This window comes from Procambarus clarkii, chromosome 51 (genome assembly GCF_040958095.1).
Source record: "Procambarus clarkii isolate CNS0578487 chromosome 51, FALCON_Pclarkii_2.0, whole genome shotgun sequence".
In the NCBI taxonomy this organism is placed as follows: Eukaryota; Metazoa; Arthropoda; class Malacostraca; order Decapoda; family Cambaridae; genus Procambarus; species Procambarus clarkii.
In genome coordinates this window covers 2238360-2262835 of record NC_091200.1, presented here as the reverse complement: position 1 = coordinate 2262835, position 24476 = coordinate 2238360, and the positions used below count along the sequence as shown (strand labels likewise).

General features: G+C 45.6%; 1 protein-coding gene across 1 annotated transcript in view; it reads right to left on the bottom strand.

The window, feature by feature from the left end:
* Positions 1-5609, bottom strand: part of LOC138351933 (uncharacterized) — a 33674-nt gene extending 28065 nt beyond the window's left edge. The window contains exons 1-2 of the mRNA XM_069304102.1: positions 5490-5609; positions 4776-5324 (exon numbers count right to left, since the gene is read on the bottom strand). Of these exons, the coding sequence (XP_069160203.1) occupies positions 4776-5324; positions 5490-5609 (669 nt within the window). The remainder of the gene's footprint in view (positions 1-4775; positions 5325-5489) is intronic.
* Positions 5610-24476: the final 18867 nt, after the last annotated feature.

Here is a 24476-nt window from a genome sequence, read left to right as displayed (position 1 = left end):
TCCTCTTCCGTTGTAGCAGCTGAAGGCGCTCAACGCCTTCTGCGTCCTGCCGCCCTCCTCGGCCACGACAGCGGCGCAGGATGCAATTCTAGAGGAAAGTCTTGCTGGGAACGCTACGATGCACAGAGGCAGTGAGCCATGCTTGTGCAGGGAAGCTTCCAACACCAACGTAATGGAACACAAAACACAGCAATATTCGGGCAGAATGTTTGGTGTATTTGTTCAGTTTCTTGGTCGAATATATGTTTTCGTCCTGTTTATTTGTTTCTATTTCTCTCTAGGTCACCAGTCTAGTCATAAGGCTGTTAAACACTGTCTATGACAACAAGGTGAGGTTATAGGCTAGTCTTAGTCTACGCATGACAACGTGACATGATACATACATGACTACATGTAATGTGTCATGCATGACAGCGTGTCATGACACATACATTCCTACATGTAATGTGTCACGCATGATAGCGTGTCATGTTCCTTGTTCCCGGTTGAACACATGAACAGAAGATTCGCACGAAGGAGCGATGAATGCATCTTGGTATTCAACTAACTGTGCTCACCTTTTGTGTTTGTGAGGGGTGAGCTATGGCTCTTGGGTCCAGCCTCGCAATCTTTGAATAACTGGCGATTAGGTTCTAGAATCTCTTGGTCTTTACAATATTTACATGTAAAGCTGTGTGTGGTGCAGTCTACCTTCTCGCCGGATTCCATTTGATGACAATACTGACACTGAAAACTTTATATCTAATGTGTCTGTGGTATATTTGGATATTTAATTTTCATTTGTTTGCTCCTTATACTGTTCATGGTATATTCATTGGGCTTTTCTGGCTTGTATATTCCCTTGGGTATTTTTTGTGGTTATTATATCTCTCCTATTTTTTCCTCTTTTCCAGTGGCGTGAGGCTTAATTAGTCTCTCGTTACTGATATCTCTCAGGTCTAAGACATGCTTCTCAACTTTTTTCCATTTTCCTATTGTGTTTAACGAGATGATGACTCATATTCCGGAGTTGGTCTGACATAATGGGTATGCGAAATTCTAAACGTCTCGTTGTTCAGATTAGTAAAACAGTGTTGACCAGACCACACACTAGAAGGTGAAGGGACGACGACGTTTCGGTCCGTCCTGGACCTTTCTCACAATCGACTTGAGAATGGTCCAGGACGGACCGAAACATCGTCATATCTTCACCTTCTAGGGTTTGGTCTGGTCAACATACTTCAACCTCGTTATTGTGACTCCTCGCCTGCATAGTAAAACAGTGGTTACATCAGCTAAGCTTCCGTATGCTGCTGAAGACACTGATGTGGGCGTCTGGCGACAGATTGCAGTCATTATCCCGCCAAGTAATTATCAAAAGAAGGCAAGAACGCGTCAAGTCTGAAAAACTCCGTTGAACAGATTGAAGTTGACAATCTATCCTCCACAATGTAATAAAGTATTTAGCATATGTAATGTGGCATTGATATTGAATTTTAAAGTGATTATGTGAAATACGCATTTGCCTTGGTTGAACTCCAGCAGCTACCACTCTGATCAACGCTGCGGTGCGCACTAGTCTCCCTCTGAGCTCTCGCAGTATTCTCCTCTTCTGACTCTCCTAATCACCTTTTTGTCGTTGGTAAACAGGTAATGTTTACGTTTAGAGACAAGACACATTTTCCTAAATGCTGTAAGAGTAGTCTGTTTGTGCGTTTCTTCAGACCGACTGCTGCGGGTGACAATGAAACTGGTTTGTAATACAGAGCTTGGATGATGATCCCCCGTAATCACCTAGTTGTGATTGCGGGGGATGAGCTCTGCCCGCCTCTCAACTGTCAATCTTATTTTTTTTCACATACACACCCACACCGGGTAAAAGTGCTGCCAGTTTTTTGAAGGAGCTGAGGGTCCAAGCTAATTGAAACAACTAGGGACCCTAGAGCCGCCAGTTTTCTCTTTCAGCGCCTTAGTGTGGCGATCCCCTATCCCTAGAACTACGAATCCCGATCGCTGACCACTCAGCCACAGGCCCTCTATGTGTGTGTGTGTGTGTGTGTGTGTGTGTGTGTGTGTGTGTGTGTGTGTGTGTGTGTGTGTGTGTGTGTGTGTGTGTGTGTGTGTACTCACCTATTTGTGCTTGAGGGGATTGAGCTCTGGCTCTTTGGTCTCGCCTCTCAACTGTCAATCATCAGGTGTACAGGTTCTTGAGCCTATTGGGCTCTATAATATATACACATGAAACTGTGTATGGAGTCAGCCTCCACCACATCACTCCCTAATGCATTCCATTTGTTAACCACTCTGACACTAAAAAAGTTCTTTCTAATATCTCTGTGGCTCATTTTGGCACTCAGTTTCCACCTGTGTCCCCTAGTGCGTGTGCCCCTTGTGTTAAATAGCATGTCCTTATCTACCCTATCAATTCCTTTGAGAATCCTGTATGTGGTGATCATGTCCTCCCTAACTCTTCTGTCTTCCAGCGATGTGAGGTTCAACTCCCGTAGTCTCTCCTCGTAGCTCATACCTCTCAGCTCGGGTACTAGTCTGGTGGCAAACCTTTGAACCTTCTCCAGTTTAGTCTTATGCTTGACTAGATATGTACTCCATGCTGGAGCTGCATACTCCAGGATTGGTCTAATATATGTGGTATACAAAGTTCTGAATGATTCCTTACACAAGTTTCTAAATGCTGTTCGTATGTTGGCCAACCTGGCATATGCCGCTAATGTTATCCTCTTGATATGGGCTTCAGGGGACAGGTCTGGCGTGATATTAACCCCAAGTCTTTCTCTCTCTCTCTCTGACTCTTGGAGAATTTAATCTCCCAAATGATACCTTGTATCTGGTCTCCTGCTTCCTACACCTATCTTCATTACATTACATTTGCTTGAATTAAACTTCAACAACCATTTGTTCGACCATTCCTTCAGTTTGTCTAGGTCTTCTTGAAACCTTAAGCAATCCTCCTCTGTCTTAATCCTTCTCATAATTTTGGCGTCGTCAGCAAACATTGAGAGGAATGAGTCTATATCCTCCGGGAGATCGTTTACGTATATCAGAAACAGGATAGGTCCGAGTACAGAGCCCTGTTGGACTCCACTGGTGACTTCCCGCCATTCTGAGGTCTCACCCCTCACTGTAACTCTCTGCTTCCTATTGCTTAGGTACTCCCTTATCCACTGGAGCGCCCTACCAGTTACTCCTGCCTGTCTCTCTAGCTTACGTACCAGCCTTTTATGGGGTACTGTGTCAAAGGCTTTCCGACAGTCCAAGAAAATGCAGTCCGCCCAGCCCTCTCTTTCTTGCTTAATCTGTGTCACCTGATCGTAGAATTCTATTAAGCCAGTAAGGCAAGAATTTACCCTCCCTGAACCCATGTTGGCGATTTGTCACGAAGTCTCTTCTCTCCAGATGTGTTACCAGGATTTTTTCTCACAATCTTCTTCATCACCTTGCATGGTATTCAAGTCAAGGACACTGGCCTGTAGTTCAGTGCCTCTTGTCTGTTACCCTTTTTGTATAATGGGACCATATTAGCCATCTTCCATACCGTCTTCCATATGTGTGTGTGTGTGTATGTGTTGGTGTGAGATAAGAGAGAGAAAGAGAGAGAAAGAGAGAGAGAGAGAGAGAGAGAGAGAGAGAGAGAGAGAGAGAGAGAGAGAGAGAGAGAGAGAGAGAGAGAGAGAGAGAGAGAGAGAACAAGGGCACCATAACTACGCTAGTAGTGACTGACCCATGATCCTGCAGAAGCAGTGGAGAGACGCTCCAGGTAGCGGGCAACCTCGCCGAGTGCCCTGATGGGACGCCCGCACCTCACCAGCGCCAGCAAGCGAAGTAATGAAAATACTCTACGGGGTGAGAACTGCCTTAAGATACCGTGAGGGAAGAGGAAAGAACAGGAGATAGAGAAGAGAGAGAGAGAGAAGAGAGAGAGAGGGAAGGAACAGGACAGAAGGGCAGGTGGAAAGCAAATGGGAGAAAGGGACTTTCGAAAATTTAATAGGAAGGGACCGGCCGTGGAGGAGAATACCCATCCCATAACCGCGGGTACCATGCAGGTAGATGAGGACAAGACTTGTGAGGGACCAGGCAGGGAGAGATAGTACCAGGCAATTCAATTACTTTCTTTATTATGCACCCCATACCCATCCCGTGGGCGGTGGTGTAAAGGGTTACAGAGACACATAATCGGTTCAGGAACTGAACCCTCTAGTTCGTTTAGCTAAGCAAATAACAATCTTTTGACGCTAGTCACACAATTACTAATGTTATATATACATGTACACATACTCATACATACATGTACACATATATACATATACATATATACATACACATACATATACATATATACATACATATACATATATACCAGGCAGAGAAAGATAGTGCCAGGCAGAAACAGTGAGAGAGGCCAACAAGGAGAGACAAGGTCACACAAAAAAGAGGACAGAAAATGAAACATATCTACAGGCAACGAAAGGACAGTGAGAAAAGAGGAGAGGAGAGGAGAGGAGAGGAGAGGAGAGGAGAGGAGAGGAGAGGAGAGGAGAGGAGACCATTTGGATATCGAAGGCTAGGCAGAGAAAGAGAGAGAGCTAGGATGACAAAGAGCCAGGCAGAGAAACGGATAAACAAAGGACCGGAAAAAAATAGAGTGCCAATTAGAAAGAAAGTGGATAGGTTGACCTTGAGAAGACTCGTGTTTACATGTCCAACATGGGACTGAATAATGAGATTGGAAGACCTCAAGGGAGAACTAAGCAGGGCGTCTAAGCAAGTAAACAAACACGAACAAGGAGATCGTCAAAGTAGAGGTGCGTAGGGTGTTCCTGCTGTGCAGAGATGTGCTGCCAGTCAGTAGGGTGTTCCTGCTGTGCAGAGATGTGCTGCCAGTCAGTAGGGTGTTCCTGCTGTGCAGAGATGTGCTGCCAGTCAGTAGGGTGTTCCTGTTGTGCAGAGATGTGCTGCCAGTCAGTAGGGTGTTCCTGCTGTGCAGAGATGTGCTGCCAGTCAGTAGGGTGTTCCTGCTGTGCAGAGATGTGCTGCCAGTCAGTAGGGTGTTCCTGCTGTGCAGAGATGTGCTGCCAGTCAGTAGGGTGTTCCTGCTGTGCAGATATGTGCTGCCAGTCAGTAGGGTGTTCCTGTTGTGCAGAGATGTGCTGCCAGTCAGTAGGGTGTTCCTGCTGTGCAGAGATGTGCTGCCAGTCAGTAGGGTGTTCCTGCTGTGCAGAGATGTGCTGCCAGTCAGTAGGGTGTTCCTGCTGTGCAGAGATGTGCTGCCAGTCAGTAGGGTGTTCCTGCTGTGCAGAGATGTGCTGGCAGTCAATAAGGTCTTCCTGTTGAACAGAGATGTGTTATTGGCAGTCCAGCCAATACCAGTAAAGAGCCGTGTTGGGGCATCATGCAGGAAGGAACTGTGGGACTGGAGCCCGTGCTCAAGGCGTCTTGCAGGAAGGGTCCGCGTCTGAGCCAAGCAACAGCAGCAGACGGAGGCGGCCAACTTGCCAATTTCCCCCGTGGTACTTGGAGTCGTTGAGGGGATGACGTGCAATCCCGGTTTCCATGTCCGGGGACTCGCCCTTCCTCTCGGGGAGCTGCAGCCCGCCTCCTGCCTGACGCATCACTCACCTCTCCTGTCACACCCGCTACTCTCAATCACCACCACCACCACCACTACCACCACCACACACCACAACCATCACCACCACCACCACCCACTCCACCACACACACCACCACCACACACACCACCACCCCACACACCACACCCACCACCACCACACACACCACCACCCCCACACACACCACCACCCCACACACCACACCCTCCAGCACCACCACCTCACACACCGCACCCACTATCTACACCACCACCACCACCACCACCACCCCCATCACCATCACACACACCACACCACCACGACTATCACCAAACCACTCTTTCAAGACAATCTATACAGCCTATGTTACACCAATACCAGAATACACAGCACCTTTCTGGAATCTGCATCTTGCAAAACACAAAAAACGCGGAAAGTGCAGAGGTTTGCAACAAGATTAGTGCGAGAACTAAGAGGGTTTAGCTACGAGGATAGGTTAAGCGAACAAAATCCCACTATTCTAGATTCGAGACAAAAATAGGGAATATGATCACAACATAAAAGATACTGAGGAGGCAATCGACAAAGTAGGAGAAGATGACCATGCACTGGGGGTTAATTAGTAGAATGGACTGAAAGAAGAAATTAAAAGCCGCCATCATCCACAACTTTAAGGCCAGATTCGACAAGGAATTCGAAGGTCAGAATAATTCAAACTAGATTTCAGTCAAACGTAGTTACTGATAAGTAAGTACAACATCCACTACCTCCTCCGCGATACCCACCACCAGAACCATCACCACCACATCCACCACCATCACCAGAACCATCACCACCATCACCACACTCACCACACCACCCCCCGCTATTTTTCTAGACAATATGAACCAGAACAAGATAAGCTGTATACAATACTTCTGCCACACACATATAATACAACACCTTCAGTATATATAAATATATATATATATATATACAGCCTCGCGCCACACTACCCAGACACGCAGCATAAAATAGTTCGGTAAAGACCCACCGTCACATCAACGTTCCTTCCCAGATGGCAGCCAGGGGCCGCGAAACACCCGGAAGACAGCCGGCTTGGGTGACAGACGGTTATACTGTCCTCGCCGACGGGGGGTATGACGGGAGGACAGAGAGTCTCGGCCCTAAGCTGTAGCGACTTGACCGACATAATATCCCCCCCAGAGCACTTTGTCCCTCGGTATGTCATGGTGGAGGGAGGTCTCTTGTTGAGCTCTCGGAGCCGTCGGTGGTGGTTGGTCATCTGTGGTGCGGCGGGATGCAGGTGGTGCCCCTTGCTCTGTACCTGGTCTGTGGTGGTGGTGAGTATGGTAGTTGTTGTGATGATTATGGTAGTTGTGGTGGTCATGGTGATGCTGGTGGTGAGTATGATAGTTGTGGTGATTATGGTAGTTAACATATTAGATGGTGGTGGTGATGATTAGTGGCTATCATGGTAGGAGTGGTGGTGGTGGTGGTGATGACGGTTATCATGGTGATGGTATTTCTGATAATGGTGGTGATGGAACTCATGCTTGTGTTACTGAATATAATTTCTTAGATAATGCCTTTTTTTTTACACTTTGTCAGCTATCAGCTTTCTCTCTTGCTCTCTGAAGGTCCAAACCAGCATGTGAGCAGCGTGAGAGAGAACTAGTTTTGAGTGCAAATATCTCACAGCAGCTGTGAGAAGGTTCTGTGAGAGAGAGAAGAGGGTGGTGTGGTGGTATCATATACCCGAGTTATGGGTATGGTGACTTACGGGCTACTCATGCCCGTGCCACCTCCTGGTTGGCTTAATCTTAATCAATCAATCAGTATGGTGGCAGCTGGTGTCTTGGGTGTCACGCCAGGCTCGGAGAACACAACTAAGGTGCTCTTTAGTGCCGAGGTCTGACGCCAAGACAGTGATTCAGTATTAAAATCAGTTGTACAGAATTTGAAGAGTTGGTGTGGCCTCACTGTTGGTAAAATTATGCAAACAAATGAACAAATCCACAAGGGCCATGATGAGGGTTCGAACCTACGTCCGAGAGGATCCCAGACGCGCCTTAATCGACTGAGCTACGACATGGTAAAAGAATTGCAACCGGGAGTTCAACTTGACCTACCACGGATCCTGCAGGTTGTCACAGGTTGTAGAGCTCCTCCAGCTCCTCAGATGGCGGTCAGGAACCATAGATGCAGTGACCATTTCCTCTCTGGATCACCACACTAAGGCGCTGAAAGAGAAAACTGGCGGGTCTAGGGTCCCTAGGTGTTTCAATTAGCTTGGACCCCAGCTCCTTAAAAAAAACTGGCAGCACTTTTACCCCAGGCACCAAGTGTCTCTGAGGCAATGGGGACAAAATTGTAGTGGTGATCAAGGTCTCTGTATTTACGTGACTTGGCTGCTTCCTAGTGATTGGCAGCACCTCCTGCCTGTGCAGCACTGAAGTCAACATAGGTATTGGCTAAAGTTGAAACGCAAGTGGAGTCCCACACCAACTGTCTACCATTCTTCCAGGGGTTCACCGTGATCCCGTCTGTGCGACCGACAGGCTCTTCGGAGTTGTATTCGGTGTGGATTGGGGCAGCGAGGCGGAGAGCCACAGCAATTCGTCTCACAGCCTGCGGTGTGAGACGGGTGCCGGTTGCTGACATTGGGGTTACTAATAGGAAGTTACCTGCATGGGGAGCTGCTACAGCTCTAAGTCGGGCAGTGTCATGTGCTGTCGCAGCTTCTTGGTCAGCAATGGGGCGATCCTATTGCTTATGGGCTTCAGAAAGCGGTGGTTGGAATCCTGGCCGGGTCATTTAGAGTTCTTAGTTATCTATGGCTTGCGTGTTCCTGCAGCTTTCACGCACGCACACACACACACACACACACACACACACACACACACACACACACACACACACACACACACACACACACACACACACATACACACACACACATACACACACACACATACACACACACACATACACACACACACATACACACACACACATACACACACACACATACACACACACACATACACACACACACATACACACACATATATATATATATATATATATATATATATATATATATATATATATATATATATATATATATATATATATATAACACTCACAAATCACATGAGGTGATTTGGTAAAATGCTATGCCCAAGATTACTATCCGAGTGCCGGCGGTGGGGTGGTTCAAATAGCCTCGGCTATCACCTCATTATGTCCGGTCGTGATGGTCAAGTGGATTAAGGCGTCTTGTACATACCAGTTGCGCTGCTCCTGGGAGTATGGGTTCGAGTCACTTCTGGGGTGTGAGTTTTCAGTTGCATATTGTCCTGGGGACCATTCAGGCTTGTTCGCATATATATATATATATATATATATATATATATATATATATATATATATATATATATATATATATATATATATATATATATATATATCACTTGCCGATCAATCCTTCCCGCTCATCCATCCCCCACCCTATCAGTAAATCAATCCCACCCTCCCATTCATGTTGGTGATTATGATGATAGCGGAGGTGAGATGAATGGTTGCTATCGTTGTGCCACGAGATAACGCAACATTTTTGTTGTTCAACAGAAATGATAAGCCAGGGCTTTAATCCAGGTAGAGACCTTCAGTAATTAATATATAAGAAATGTTGAATCATTTACACCTAAGAAGGAGGAGGAGGCGTTGAATCGTTAATACTTCACTGAGGAGCTTATGTATCCCTCTAATGTATCCCTCTTACGTCTTCCTCTTTTGTATTCCTCTACAGACGACCACCTCTCAGTAGACGACTCAAATAGATAAGGGACGGTGTTCGCCCTTTACTTCTCCAACGCTAGAGGTCTTGTCTTTGTCAATTAATACCAGAGGAACGCTCTCTCTCTCTCTCTCTCTCTCTCTCTCTCTCTCTCTCTCTCTCTCTCTCTCTCTCTCTCTCTCTCTCTCTCTCTCTCTCTCTCTCTCTCTCTCTCTCAGGCAAACACACAAAGCACAGAGATGTGGGGTAGAAGTCATTCTAAACACAGTTGTCACAACATTGCTGTACGAAACGTAGTCGTTTTTATTTTTAGCCAAACACAGAGGGCCTCACGCTCAGTGTGTGCCTGTGTTTGTGAGAGCGTTTAAAGAACATTGTATTCCCCCGTATACAGGTAGAGAGGCACGTATACAGACGCACTCAGGCAGGTATAAGTCTGTAACTCGGCCACGGAGTAACGCACGGAAACACAGACAGACAAAAAGGAAGGCTGAAACAAATTCTCGTAGGGGAGAATGAAAGAAAGCCATGGGGGGGAGAGGGGCAGGGGAGGAGAGCCCTGTGAACACTCACACCGGGACTCGTGGAGGTAAAGTGACCGGGCCGACGAGACGAGTGGGTGGTGAGAGGGAGGGTGGGAGTAGGTGAGTGAGAGGTGAGAGAAAATTTACAAAATCATTGTAAATTTTTGTCAACAGTTGGAGGTCACTCTTGGCAAGACCTGACCACAGTTGGAGGCAGAGCTGGCGACAGCTTGAGGCTGTTGCTTCTCGAAACAGTTTTGACTGAGTCGAGTTTCACTTCACTTTTGTGCTCAGCATTTACTCAGCCCGTCCTCATAAACAAAGGCCATAGTCCATTCCAGAGACCCGCCAAACCCCCTGTTTATGAATGCAAAACGGTTTACACACGACTCACAATTGATGACGTCTGAACACTTCCGGAGCAATTGCTTCACTGACGACCTTTGTTCGAACCACAACTCTATAAATACTTCACCCACGTACTACAAATACAAATAATCGCCATCAGAACCTAAACCCCTAACCTAACCGATGCCTAAATATACACATTATGCTAATATACATATAACACATAATAATTTATATTTGAGAAAATTCCTATTTTGAATAAACAGTTTGTTTAAATTGATGAATGCGTCTTTGCGGTCGACCGCTGGATGGAATGGACTTATTCTAAGGCCGGGTTGCCCTCAGAGACATCCTCGTCGCTGAAAGACCTCAAACACCTTCCCCCAGAAGCATCATCGTCGATGAAGTCCTTCTCGGAGGTTAGCAAAGCACCCTTTTCCTGCCGATGACCAAACCCTCTGTAGTAGTGGAAATCCTAAGCAAGCTTTTCTGCGCCTCGTTTACGGACGATCGACCTTGGTTGTAATACCCCCAATTATTGGTGGCTGCATTCCGCTCTTTTAGACTGCAATAACAAGGATTCGGTTGGCCGGGAACACGCTATTGCCGCTGCAATCGGTAATTTGGCGCCGTTAATGTCTCGGTAATGATGCTCAACCGTGCTCCGGGGGGCCATTCCCAGAAGGACCCCGACACCGGACGCGGAAATTAATAATTACTAAGTGTTCACCAACGCGACATCTGGTGTGTGTGTAATTATCAGCCTTGCGACCTCCTGCTTCTTGGCTCCACAGACACCCACACCAGTCTCCGTGTTTACATGTTGTTGATGTCGCTGTTGAGGTCAGTGTTCAGGTATTGTGGCGTGAAACAGACATATCAACATTCTCATATATATATATATATATATATATATATATATATATATATATATATATATATATATATATATATATATATATATATATATATATATATATATATATACGCCCTATAATCAGCCAAATACCAACCCCAACTTATCACCTGGCAAAGAAACTCAATGAACTCCTAACTCCATACACTCCAAGTAAGTTTAGTCTACAATCATCAGCAGATTTCCTAGAATTGATCAAATCTACCCAGCCCGATGGAATCATCGCTTCCCTGGACGTTGAATCCCTTTTTACCAACGTCCCAGTCGACACAACCATAGGAATGATACTGGACAGAGTATACAGAGACGAGAGCACCCCCAAATTAGACATACCTGAGCCACACTTGAAAAGTCTTCTCGAAGCATGTACAAAGGAAGCCCCTTTCATCAGTCCACAAGGAGACATGTATTTACAAATAGACGGAGTAGCAATGGGCTCCCCCTTAGGAGTTTTATTTGCTAATTTTTATATGGGAACCATCGAAGATAGGGTCTTCAGTAGCAGACAAAAACCAACTGTATACTGCCGTTATGTAGATGACATATTCGTAATAGTAAAAGACTCAGATGAACTAATTGACCTAAAAAGACACCTAGAGAGAGAGTCAGTACTCCGATTTACACATGAAAATAGTGAAAATAACAGTCTGCCATTCTTGGATGTACTAATAACAAAAACAGGAACCTCTTTAAGTACCAACGTATATACCAAGCCCACCAACATAGGATTATGCCTGAACGGTAGAAGTGAGTGCCCCCAAAGATACAAAGCCAGTGTTCTCAATGCTTATATTCGTCGAGCGCTTACCCACTGCTCTGAATGGAGCAACGTGAGTAGAGAGTTTGAAAGAGTAACTCAGGTATTGGTGAACAACGGATATAGCAGCGCGGAAATAAACGCTGCTATAAGAAGACACTTGGACCGTTGGTATAATTCAGAACCTAGAACAGAAACCACAACACCCCCAATAAAATTATATTACAAATCAACCATGCACAGTGAACATATAAAAGAGGAAAGAATAATGAAAGAAATAATCCGTAAAGGAGTAAAAAGCACTACTCCTAACCAAAACATAAACCTGATAATATTCTACAAAACCAAGAAGACTTCCGAACTCCTTATCAAAAACAGCCCGAAGCCGACGGAGAACCCTCTACAGCAGTCAAGCGTTGTATACATGTACACTTGCCCCCACGAAGGATGTAACCTTCAATGTAAGTACATAGGTATGACGTCGACCAAGCTGACGAGGCGTTTGACATGCCATCTTCAATCTGGTGCCCCTAGGAATCACATGAGACAAGCCCATGACATTACTCTAACAAGAGAAATGTTGAACAAGAATACTTGCATAATAGACAAAACCCAAGATTCAAGAAGATTACAAATTCTTGAGGCAATTCACATAAGAATAGAGCGACCTACCATGAACACCCAAATCACGGAACTATTTACTCTACCCACCATGAGAGTAAGGACAAGACAAGAACATATCGATGCCAACACAGAAGACAATGTCCAACATAACAGGCCAATTACACTGGATTAATCTTTGTGTTTAGATAGGAGATGCCTCGTATGGGCCAATAAGCCTTCTGCAGCCCCTATGTTTATCCCTTATGTATCCCCCCATGTTTTCACCTTCATTGTATTATCACCTGACCTAATGCGGGTATAAAATCAACTAGTATTGTAAGATCTGTTCACTTGAGAATGAACCATGGAGGTTCGAAACGTCGTGCAAATTATACAAATAAGTGTAATACACTCTATAGTAAATCACTTCTTTTCTTCACCTTAAAAGTACGAAAATGAGTTTTGGAGAACTCCTATTTCAATTAAGCCCTGATGCTAAGAAAATAGTTAGAGGGATAGAAGCCCTAAACCAGAAAATAATAAATACAGAATATGCGGTCATATTCAATGAAACATGTTTGAAAGAAAACCTGCTGCCAGTATACACCAATATATATATATATATATATATATATATATATATATATATATATATATATATATATATATATATATATATATATATATATAGTTGCCAGTGTGGCAACAACTTTGCCAGCTGAACGTTCAATAACTCAACAACTTTTACATTCCCAAAACGTTTGTCTTCATTCAGCGAGTCGTGGCGCTTCCCAAATTCCTGAAGTATATCTCTCAGCTCGGAGTATGTGCACTGGGAGATATGTTCAGGGACTAAAGTATACTTGGACTAGTCGGTTCAGCGACGGTCTCGCTTCGTGCAGGATGACGTTCGAGCCCCGGTGGTCCAAGTGGTTAGGGGAGCGAGCTGCCCTCTGTCCTGTCTCAGGTCCTTGTGCTCGTGACTCTTGCTAGTAGTGTAGTCGTACCGGCTTTTCTCCTCTCTGAGGGGGTCACTTAGGTCTTGAAGTAGTCTAAATAATCGCCTAATCGCTCCCCTCCCCCCACTAATCACCTACCTATCCCGATCGGCCAGTCCTCCATCCGTCACTCATCCGTCCCATATCTCTCCCCTCCCACACTTGCCGTCCCTAATTACAGGGAGGGGAGGCTCCCCAGCCATGATCAAGACGCCCTGATTTACACCATACACTCTGCGAAGTGATGTTGATTGTCTTCTTAATTGTATTTGGACTTCCACTGCCAGCCTTTCCAGCTCCGCCAGCCGACTCCGCCGGCCGACACCACCAGCCGACCCCACCAGCCGACCCCACCAGCCGACCCCAGCCGACCGACCCCAGCCGACCGACCCCACAAGCCGACCTATCTAGTTGACCTAGTTGACACAACACAGACGTAAATATAGTATATTCATCCGTTCCTTGGCGCCTGCAGCGATAGCGTCGGTAATTTTAAAACGTAGGAGTGACGGTGAGCTGGGGGGGGGGGGTGACAGGGAGCTGTCGTCACTCTTCCCTCCCTTTCCCTCCCTCCCTCCCTTTCTCTGTTCATCATTACCTTATCCTTCCCTTCCTCTCTCTCTTCATCACTCCTCACTCCCTCTCTCCTATCTCATTCTCTCCCTCACTCTTATCCTTCATCCCATCCTCTCTCTCATACAACACACACCCTCCCACACACATCACCCCTCCCTCCATCTCTCCCACACACACCATCCCTCCCTCCATCTCTCCCACACACACCAGCCCTCCCTCCATCTCTCCCACACACACCGTCCCTCCCTCCCTCCCTCCCTCCAGCGACCAGGAGTTAAAGAACCACCAGATCGATGGAGCTGACATGAGCCGAATACATCCTGGATATCGGGGAAGGAAAATATAATACAGCTGAGAGAGGAGGTAGAGAGGAGAGGAGGATGAGGAGAGGAAAGGAGGTGGAGAGGAAGAAGAGGATACGAATAGAGGAGAGAGAGAGAGGGAGGGGGTTAAGAATTAAGTAGAGAGACACTGAGACTAAGCACTCACACAGAGGCTCAGTAGAGGACATTTTTTTGTAATCAAACTTTATTATGTCCAATAAAGTATTAATCTAGACATTATGAATACTGTATCGTGGACCATTATCAGGTCCCGTGTTGATACGGTCCAGGATGGTTCCAGATGGTTCCAGGTCTCTCTCTTCGTGTATCTTTATATTTTTACCAACGCGTGATTCACTAAAAATGAGAATTTATATATTTACATCTATAAAATGAAATATCTACCTGTCCGAGGCTAGAGGCCAGACGCTAGTGGCTAGCCTCATCCAATTTTGTATCTGTGGTACAAAAGTGATTGCTGTCGGGTACGTGCTCAACGTGGAAAGATCAGGATTGGCATTAATTAAAAGACTGTCACCTGTCACGGTACCAAAGCAACCACCACGACGAATTATTTAGCATTTGCATTCTAGCAAGAATCGGATTTTACTTTCCTGCTAAATTGTAACATATTTTTGCATAGATCATGCAAAAATAAAAAAACAAAATCCACTCATAATACTTAACTTTTAAAAGCCAGACATACCAGCTTAGATCCTTACTGGCTGACCTTCATGTTCACCTCATTCTGTGCCTTCAAATGTTCATCTGCACTCCACCGTACTCCACGGTAAGACACAGTGAGACACAGAGAGACACATAGAGACACATAGAGACACAGCGAGACGCAGAGAGACACACAGAGACACAGAGAGAGACACAGAGAGACACACAGAGAGACAATGAGAGAGAGACACAGAGAGAGACAATGAGAGAGAGACACAGAGCGACACAGAGAGAAGAGACATACATTGGATAACTAAATAATGGATAAATTTACCATTTAATACAATTAACTTATATTTAAATATTCGTCATAAACGAACACAAAGCGACGGAAGTATAGTTTCTCAGATATTGAGAAGAAAATGAAGATGATGTTTTTATATTTTTTTAATGTACCAAAATTTTAATTCATCACCGGATGATTCAGCTGTTGGTCCAGGCACAGGCCGGATGGTCCAGACATAGGCTGGGTGGCTGGCCTAGACACACGCCGGATGGTCTAGACAGGAACCAGATGATCCCGACACAAGTCAACTGGTCCAGACACAGGTCAGCTGGTCCCAGACACAGGTCAGCTGGCCCCAGACACAGGTCAGCTGGCCCCAGACACAGGTCAGCTGGCCCCAGACACAGGTCAGCTGGTCCCAGACACAGGTCAGCTGGCCCCAGACACAGGTCAGCTGGCCCCAGACACAGGTCAGCTGGTCCCAGACACAGGTCAGCTGGCCCCAGACACAGGTCAGCTGGTCCCAGACACAGGTCAGCTGGCCCCAGACACAAGTCAACTGGTCCCAGACACAGGTCAGCTGGTCCCAGACACAAGTCAGCTGGTCCCAGACACAGGTCAGCTGGCCCCAGACACAGGTCAGCTGGGAGCCGCAAGAAGTGAATGCCATCGACTCCACTTGTTTCTTTAACTTTTAAACTCAACGTCCTCGGTCGCTTTATAAAGTTTGGAGCAGGATTCACCGTGCACTTGTGAGTCACTTGTCGAGACCGCCACCTCTTGCCTCCATCATGGCGGCGTGTCCCGTATTTACGAAGCATTTTGCGATCTCCTAAGAGATCTACGAGCTCATTCTCTATCCAAGAGGGTCAGTGTGGGCGACTGTGCTACGACTACGAGCTACGTCTGGAGCTCGTAAACTAATTTAGAGAATACCAACCACGTCGCAGTGATTGAGGTGAGAGGTACAGCCTCCTCCCCGGCAGGACAGAAATGGTTGGCCGGCCTTTTCTATCACCTAATGTCTCTGTTCACCTAGCAGTAAATGTGTATCCAGGAGTTAGTCAGCTTATTGTGGGATTGCATCTTGGGGAGGGTCAGTAATTTGACCTTGGTGGGACCTCTATATAAGCCTAACATATATAATGGTGTCCCCCCCAAAAAATATATATGCAGGCTTTCACAGCTCCATTGATATTTCTTTCTTTTCAGACTTAACCATTGGAATTAATAATAGCAGTCAGACTAAGCTTTGAACAAAGTAAATTCATCCAAAAATGATACTGGAAGTTTGAAAATTCATATATATATATATATATATATATATATATATATATATATATATATATATATATATATATATATATATATATATATATATATACATATATATGAGAGTTTAGGAGAGAGTTTCATCATCACCATCACTGTTACCATCTTGAGTACCCGGGCACCGCCGGGTACACCTTGTACAACCATCACCATCATCTCCGCCTCCTTCCCTCTCCTTCACCTTCATTACAAAATGCAACACGATTTTGGTTCCTGGGTATTAAATGTTTTTACTAATTTGTAAGTTAATTACTTACTGCCCCCTAAAAAGTTTAGAAAATGGTTATTATTCCTCTAAGAATTTGCTTTTGTGACGAGGACAGTGACCAGGATAGTGACGAGGACAGTGACCATGATAGTGACGAGGACAGTGACCAGGATAGTGACGAGGACAGTGACCAGGATAGTGACGAGGACAGTGACCATGATAGTGACGAGGACAGTAACCAGGATAGTGACGAGGACAGTGACCAGGATAGTGACGAGGACAGTGACCATGATAGTGACGAGGACAGTGACCAGAATAGTGACCAGGATAGTAACCCAGGATAGTGACCCAGGACGGTCATATTTTGAAATGTACCTATTTCCAATGAGCAAAAGGGGACGAATTTGCGACAAAGCTGTTCCATTCCACTCTCTCCTTCCTGGTGAGCTTCTTCTGGAATGCCTTCCCCTCCTGGATCTTTATCTGTGGTCTGAAAGAGACGCCGATTTGAACTTCGGACTCAGCTTAGGAAAGATGTCCTGAAGGTCCGTATAAAGGCCGTCGACTCCCTATTAGAAGCTGTGACAAATTATTTCGTAAGACCCAATTTAATGTGGAGCGGTGACATCAACACATTCCAGGAGGTCCATCAGTGGGTTCCATTTAATGTTCTTCGTCCCCCACAGAGAACTGTGTCAGCTGTGGCCAGTCATGTCTGCGGTAGTGGGCTTTGATGCCCTCTGCTGTCCCAAAGGCAAAGACAACCAACCAATCAGCAACCAATCAGATCCATCAGGAATGCTACCATTTTTAAAGCTGCAGTGACCTCCCAGCCGTACTGATGGGCCATTTATATTATTGGAAAATTCTAAAAGTTAATCCTGGTTTACTCAGAATTAAATCTCTCTCTCGCTGGATTATTCAGGAAATGGGTAAATTAAAATAATAACTTCGCTGGTCACAAATAGCAAAGTCTGTGTGGAATAACAACCATTTTTTGAACTTTGGAGGAATGTGCTATTTGGAAATAATACTTATACTATTCTGAAACAAAAAATGTATTTGTTACACAGCGTTATCCTTCTTTGGCAACCCTGCCCTTCACCACCTTCCCTACCCTTCACCACCTTCCCTACCCTTCACCACCTTCCCTACCCTTCAAAACCTTCCCTACCCTTCACCACCTTCCCTACCCTTCACCACCTTCCCTACCCTTCACCACCTTCCCTACCCTTCACCACCTACCCTACCCTTCACCACCTTCCCTACCCTTCACCACCTTCCCTACCCTTCACCACCTTCCCTGCCCTTCACCACCTTCCCTACCCTTCACCACCTTCCCTACCCTTTACCACCTTCCCTGCCCTTCACCACCTTCCCTACCCTTCACCACCTACCCTACCCTTCACCACCTTCCCTACCCTTCACCACCTTCCCTACCCTTCACCACCTTCCCTACCTTTCACCACCTTCCCTACCTTTCACCACCTTCCCTACCCTTCACCACCTTCCCTACCCTTCACCACCTTCCCTACCTTTCACCACCTTCCCTACCCTTCACCACCTACCCTACCCTTCACCACCTTCCCTACCCTTCACCACCTTCCCTACCCTTCACCACCTTCCCTACCCTTCACCACCTTCCCTACCCTTCAAAACCTTCCCTACCCTTCACCCCCTTTCCTACCCTTCACCACCTTCCCTACCCTTCACCACCTTCCCTACCCTTCACCACCTTCCCTACCTTTCACCACCTTCCCTACCTTTCACCACCTTCCCTACCCTTCACCACCTTCCCTACCCTTCACCACCTTCCCTGCCCTTCACCACCTTCCCTACCCTTCACCACCTACCCTACCCTTCACCACCTTCCCTACCCTTCACCACCTTCCCTACCCTTCACCCTCTTCCCTACCCATCACCACCTTCCCTACTCTTCACCACCTTCCCTACCCTTCACCCCCTTCCCTACCCTTCATCACCTTCCCTACCCTTCATCACCTTCCCTACCCTTCACCACCTTCCCTACCCTTCATCACCTTCCCTACCCTTCACCACCTTCCCTACCCTTCACCACCTTCCCTACCCTTCACCACCTTCCCTACCCTTCACCACCTTCCCTATCCTTCACCACCTTCCCTATCCTTCACCACCTTCCCTACCCTTCAAGTGAAGATAATTGCAGTAATGAAGACAGTGTGTAGTGAAGATGGTTATTGTGATGAAGACTGTGTAATCCAGAGGATTACAATAGTGAAAAGCAGAGAAGTTTTGAAGAGTAAGGAAGGTGATTAGGTAGTGAATCGTAGTGAGATTTGTCTAGTGCATAGAGAGCTATTTCATGCAAAAGATGGGGCAAAAGTTTCGACCCCCCCAACCCACCTATGACCATCCCCAAACACTGACCAGTCACCCTGCAAAGTTTGGTAAGGCTAGCCCCAACTGTCTTACCGACGTTGCATTAACCTCGATAACCCGAGAACGCGGTTCGAAAACATTCTATGGACAATCAACTCCACATTTTAGACTTCAGAGGCGTTGTTGGTTATCAAAATAGGAGCCGGCCAACTTTAGGACAGACATGGAGTCGATCCCCTCCCCCCACCCCCTTTCTTCTCGTATGACACTCACTATACAATCACAATTACCATGGACAGTTGCACGAGGCCTAACCGTAACCATCGTTTACATGTAAATATTTGGTTGATTGTTAGGAAAGTGAATGTAAACTTCTTGCCGGATAACGATTGGCAAATTGGATCACAGCTGTGTTCCTATTATGTTAAAAAATGTGTGTTATTATGTTATAAAAATATATATTTTTAGACCCTTAAAGGAGATGAAAATTTCGGGGTATTTAACCCACCCCCCCAAATATTCCCACCTCCCAAGGGCATTAGAGCAAGTGAAAGGTCACTCACGTTTTTCATCAAACTCCTGTTAATATATATTATATATATATATATATATATATATATATATATATATATATATATATATATATATATATATATATATATATATATATATATATATATCATACAAACCACCGCTATGTTCATATTACATGATTTTTTAATCTGTATTAAAGCAGATTCAATTATGTTCATATTGAAAGTGCTTTTTCAATTCGTTATTGAAAAAATCAACTCCCAATCAATTTGGGAGACATTTGCAGTGTTTCGCATAATTTAGATCCATTTTTGATTGATCAGTTAAAGGGCAATTTGCGTAGGATCACTGATACACATTTGTCTCACTAATACTTGTTAATATCCACTATCTTATGTTATTATTATCCACGTATGGGCCTATTGGCCTATATGATGCAGCTCCTACTTATATCCACCCCAATCCCATTCATATATTTGTCATTGTACCTCACTTCACCTCTCTCTCTCTCTCTCTCTCTCTCTCTCTCTCTCTCTCTCTCTCTCTCTCTCTCTCTCTCTCTCTCTCTCTCTCTCTCTCTCTCTCTCTCTCTTACCTATATATGTCCAAATCTGCGAACTTATAAATTAGGGCCCCGCTCCCGTGCCAGGAGCGGGGCCCCAGAATTACAGCCCCGCTCCTGTGCCAGGTAAGTCCACTACGGGCTCACCATAGCCCGTGCTACTTGAAACTTTTTGTTTCCGGTAGTTGAATCTTAAACAACAACAACAGAACTTGTAAATAATTTCTTCTGAAGATGTATTATTATATACGAAAGTACTTATGGAAATTCCTTTTTCAATTCTTCCTTCGTGGTCTGACACTGTCATATATATATATATATATATATATATATATATATATATATATATATATATATATATATATATATATATATATATATATCATCGCAAAATATATATATATATATATATATCATATATATATCAATATATATATATCAAATATATATATATATATATATATATATATATATATATATCATCGCAAAAGTCAACAGAGGGTCAAATAACCTTGATGCACCTGATACCATCAAAGCCTGGCACAATCTGTTACTTTTTGGCAATGCATGCTTAGGTGTACCAGACAGAGGAGGCAAGACACTGGCCTCATCCGTCAATAAAGCAATTAGGGAATTTCCGAGGGCTGACAACCTAGTCCGCCTCCCCAAACACACCAAACACCGCCGAGGCAGACCAAGTACGACAATCAGCGACAACAGAAAATTAGGTACCCAAGTCAGCAAGAAAATTGAAGAGGGCAATACAGTCGGGGCACTCAGGTTGATCACAAGTGAGGACAAAATTTTGCCCAGGGATGACACCACAACCCAAGCACTGAGAGAAAAACACCCCCTCAGGGCCGTAGGTGGACCTCCCCCACAGGTCAGGCTCGCCCCTAACCAGGAACCTCTCGTCCTCCGGGAGTCAGAGGTTTATAAAGCTATCGTTTCATTTCCCCCGGGCTCCTCTGGAGGCTACACAGGGGTAAGACCTCAACATGTGAAGGAAATGGTGAACCCTGTTCTTGGCCCAGCTGCAGAAGCGCTCCTGACAGAAATCACAACGTTTGTAAACAACTGCCTCGCCGGGTTAATCCCTGATGAAATCAAACCATTCTTCTTTGGTGCATCCCTATGTGCCCTCAAAAAGAAGGGGGGAGGGATCAGACCCATTGCCGTTGGTAATACCCTTCGCCGCCTAGTTGCAAGGGCTGCTGTCAGAAGTATCCGAACGGAAGCAGCCACCATGCTGCAACCCAACCAGCTGGGGTTTGGAGTCCCCCAAGGCTGTGAAGCAGCGGCTCATGCTGCACGAGCCTACATTAGCTCTCTTACTGAAGACCAGGCAGTAGTAAAATTAGATTTTAAAAACGCTTTCAACTCGGTCAAAAGGGAAGCAATCCTCACTGCAGTCCAGGAACATTGCCCAAGCATTCTCCCGTTTGTGTCAGCAGGCTACAGCAAAGACTCAACCCTCCTGTTTGGCAAACATGAAGTCACCTCAGCAGAGGGAATTCAACAGGGTGACCCACTTGCACCGTTCCTCTTTTGCATAGCGGTTCGAGAAATTACAACCAGACTGTCCAGCGAGCTCAACATCTGGTTCCTGGATGATGGCACTCTGGCAGGCACACAAGATTCCCTGCTAGAAGACTTACAGCTCGTGAAGACACGGGGGGAGTCCATGGGTCTCGTTCTTAGCCCCTCCAAGTGCGAAATTATTGCATCTAGTGAAGTAATCATTAGAGCAGTGAAATCAGTTCTACCAGAAGCCTCAGTCGTTAAACCTACCGACAGCACACTACTCGGAGCACCTCTGGGCCACAATGCCATTGCTGCAGTCCTTGACGAAAAGTTTAGAGACCTAAAGAGGATGGAAGAGAGAATTGGGGACTTGGACTCCCACGATGCCCTCTACCTTCTCACAAAGTGCCTTACCTTGCCCAGGCTAACATACTTCTTAAGGTGTGCACCAACTTTTGGCAACCCACTTCTAAATCAATATGATGAGCTCCTCAGGTCAATATTCAGGAAGGCGCTCAACCTAGATTTAGATGACAGTCAGTGGGACCAAGCAACACTACCAGTGAGATTTGGAGGGATAGGCATACGAAAGGCAACTGAGGTAGCACTTCCAGCATTCTTATCCTCATGTACAGCAGCCAACGAATTGGTAGGGCAGATCCTACCAGAGCGTATGAGAGAGACAGCGGGAACTCATGATCAAACGTTCATCGAAGCAGCCAGACAATGGGACACCATTGTACACCCTCAACCCCGACCACAAGTCCCAAAAGACCACAAGCAGGCCCACTGGGATAGCCCCATAATGGAAAAGACTGTCACAGCAATGATTGACAACGCTGATGCTGAAAACAAAGCCCGCCTCCTAGCGGTAACAGCACCCCACGCCGGGGATTTTTTATTTGCTGTGCCCAATGCAGCCCTGGGAACTCGCCTCAGTCATGACGCTCTCCGCATTGGAGTTGCCCTTCGCCTTGCCGCCCCCATCCTCACCGAACATAGGTGCATCTGCGGAACTGCGATGGCAGACCAATATGGTCGTCATGGTCTGGTATGTCGTAAATCACAGGGTAAAATTGCAAGACATGAAGAAGTCAACGACATCATCAAGAGGAGCCTCGCCACAGCCCGCTGCCCGGCACAAAGAGAACCACACTTATCCAGACCTAACGACCTTCAGAAGCGCCCTGATAGGGTCACCTTGCTACCTTGGAAGGATGGTAAGCAAGTGGTATGGGACTACACGTGCGCTGCCACACTGGCCAGTACCTACCTCCACTACAGCACACGTGAAAGCGGTGGTGCTGCTTCTTTCAGGGAATCGCAGAAAATTATTAAATACAGAGGTCTAGCACACTGCTACAGCTTTGTTCCGATCGGCTCGGAGACCCTCGGTTCGTGGGGAAAATGTGCATTGAAGTTCCTGAAGGAATTGGGGGACAAATTGATCAGCGCTACAAAAGACCAGAGAGCAAAAAGTTTCTTGTTCCAGCGCCTCAGTGTTGCGATTCAGAGGAGAAATGCCTGTTGCGTCTTGGGCACTAGTCCAACTTCAGAGGAATTCGAAGAAGTGTTTGACTTGCAACAATGATCGAACCCGTCTGTGACATTCATCAATGTTTCCCATTGTTGTGTTTTTCAAGAGATCCATAACCTTTAAGCACATATATATATATATATATATATATATATATATATATATATATATATATATATATATATATATATATATATATATAGATATATTGTGACGTTAAAAATCACTTCGGAATCCTACAAATAACATAAATCTAAACTTTTCTAAGTTCACCGAACAATACAAAATCTCCTTCAACGCCCCTTTACTCAAAAAAAAACTATTAGTAAAAACTTGCAGGCCGTCCCAGAAAGGCTCTCGCTATCAGGGTAAAAAACACATTATCTCTGCACACGGCTAGCAAGGGGAGGGGATCAGGGCAAGGGGGTGGGGAAGGGGCATTGCCAAGGGAAGGGGAGGGCAGGACTCCTCTCCACATTCTTTTTCTAAATCCTGCCATTATGCGTGTCAGTCACGCAGGTCGCTGCCGGGCCTGTGTTGCAACAGGTCGCCTGGCAACACTGTGGGTTGTAGTCCGTACGATAACTGGCTGATGAGTAGTATACTGTAGGCTGAATGGGGATCGTAATCAGTAGGATGACTGGCTGAGGGAGGGTCGTATACTGTAGGTTGTTTGGTAGAGTGGAGGTTGTACTCGTATGTAATTTGTCGTATTATTCTCAATCTGATTATTACTACATTTACTTAGAGTTAAAGATCAAATGACTTATATTGAGAACTTTCCTAAGTCAGAGCAGGCAGCTCTGCTCTGTCGTCTATCAGCATAGACGACACACTCAAGGCTCTTCACTTTCTTACAGCTTACTTGTGGTCAAGTTGTATTAGAAGTAGTCGCAAAAATGGTCGGCCTGAGGCACTGATATGACGTTCTAAGCCTTCAGTAATAATAATAATTTACAATAAGGTACAGTGGGTTTGTGAGATTACATAATATTTGTATGTTTACATTTGGGGAGCCGGTCGGCCGAGCGGACA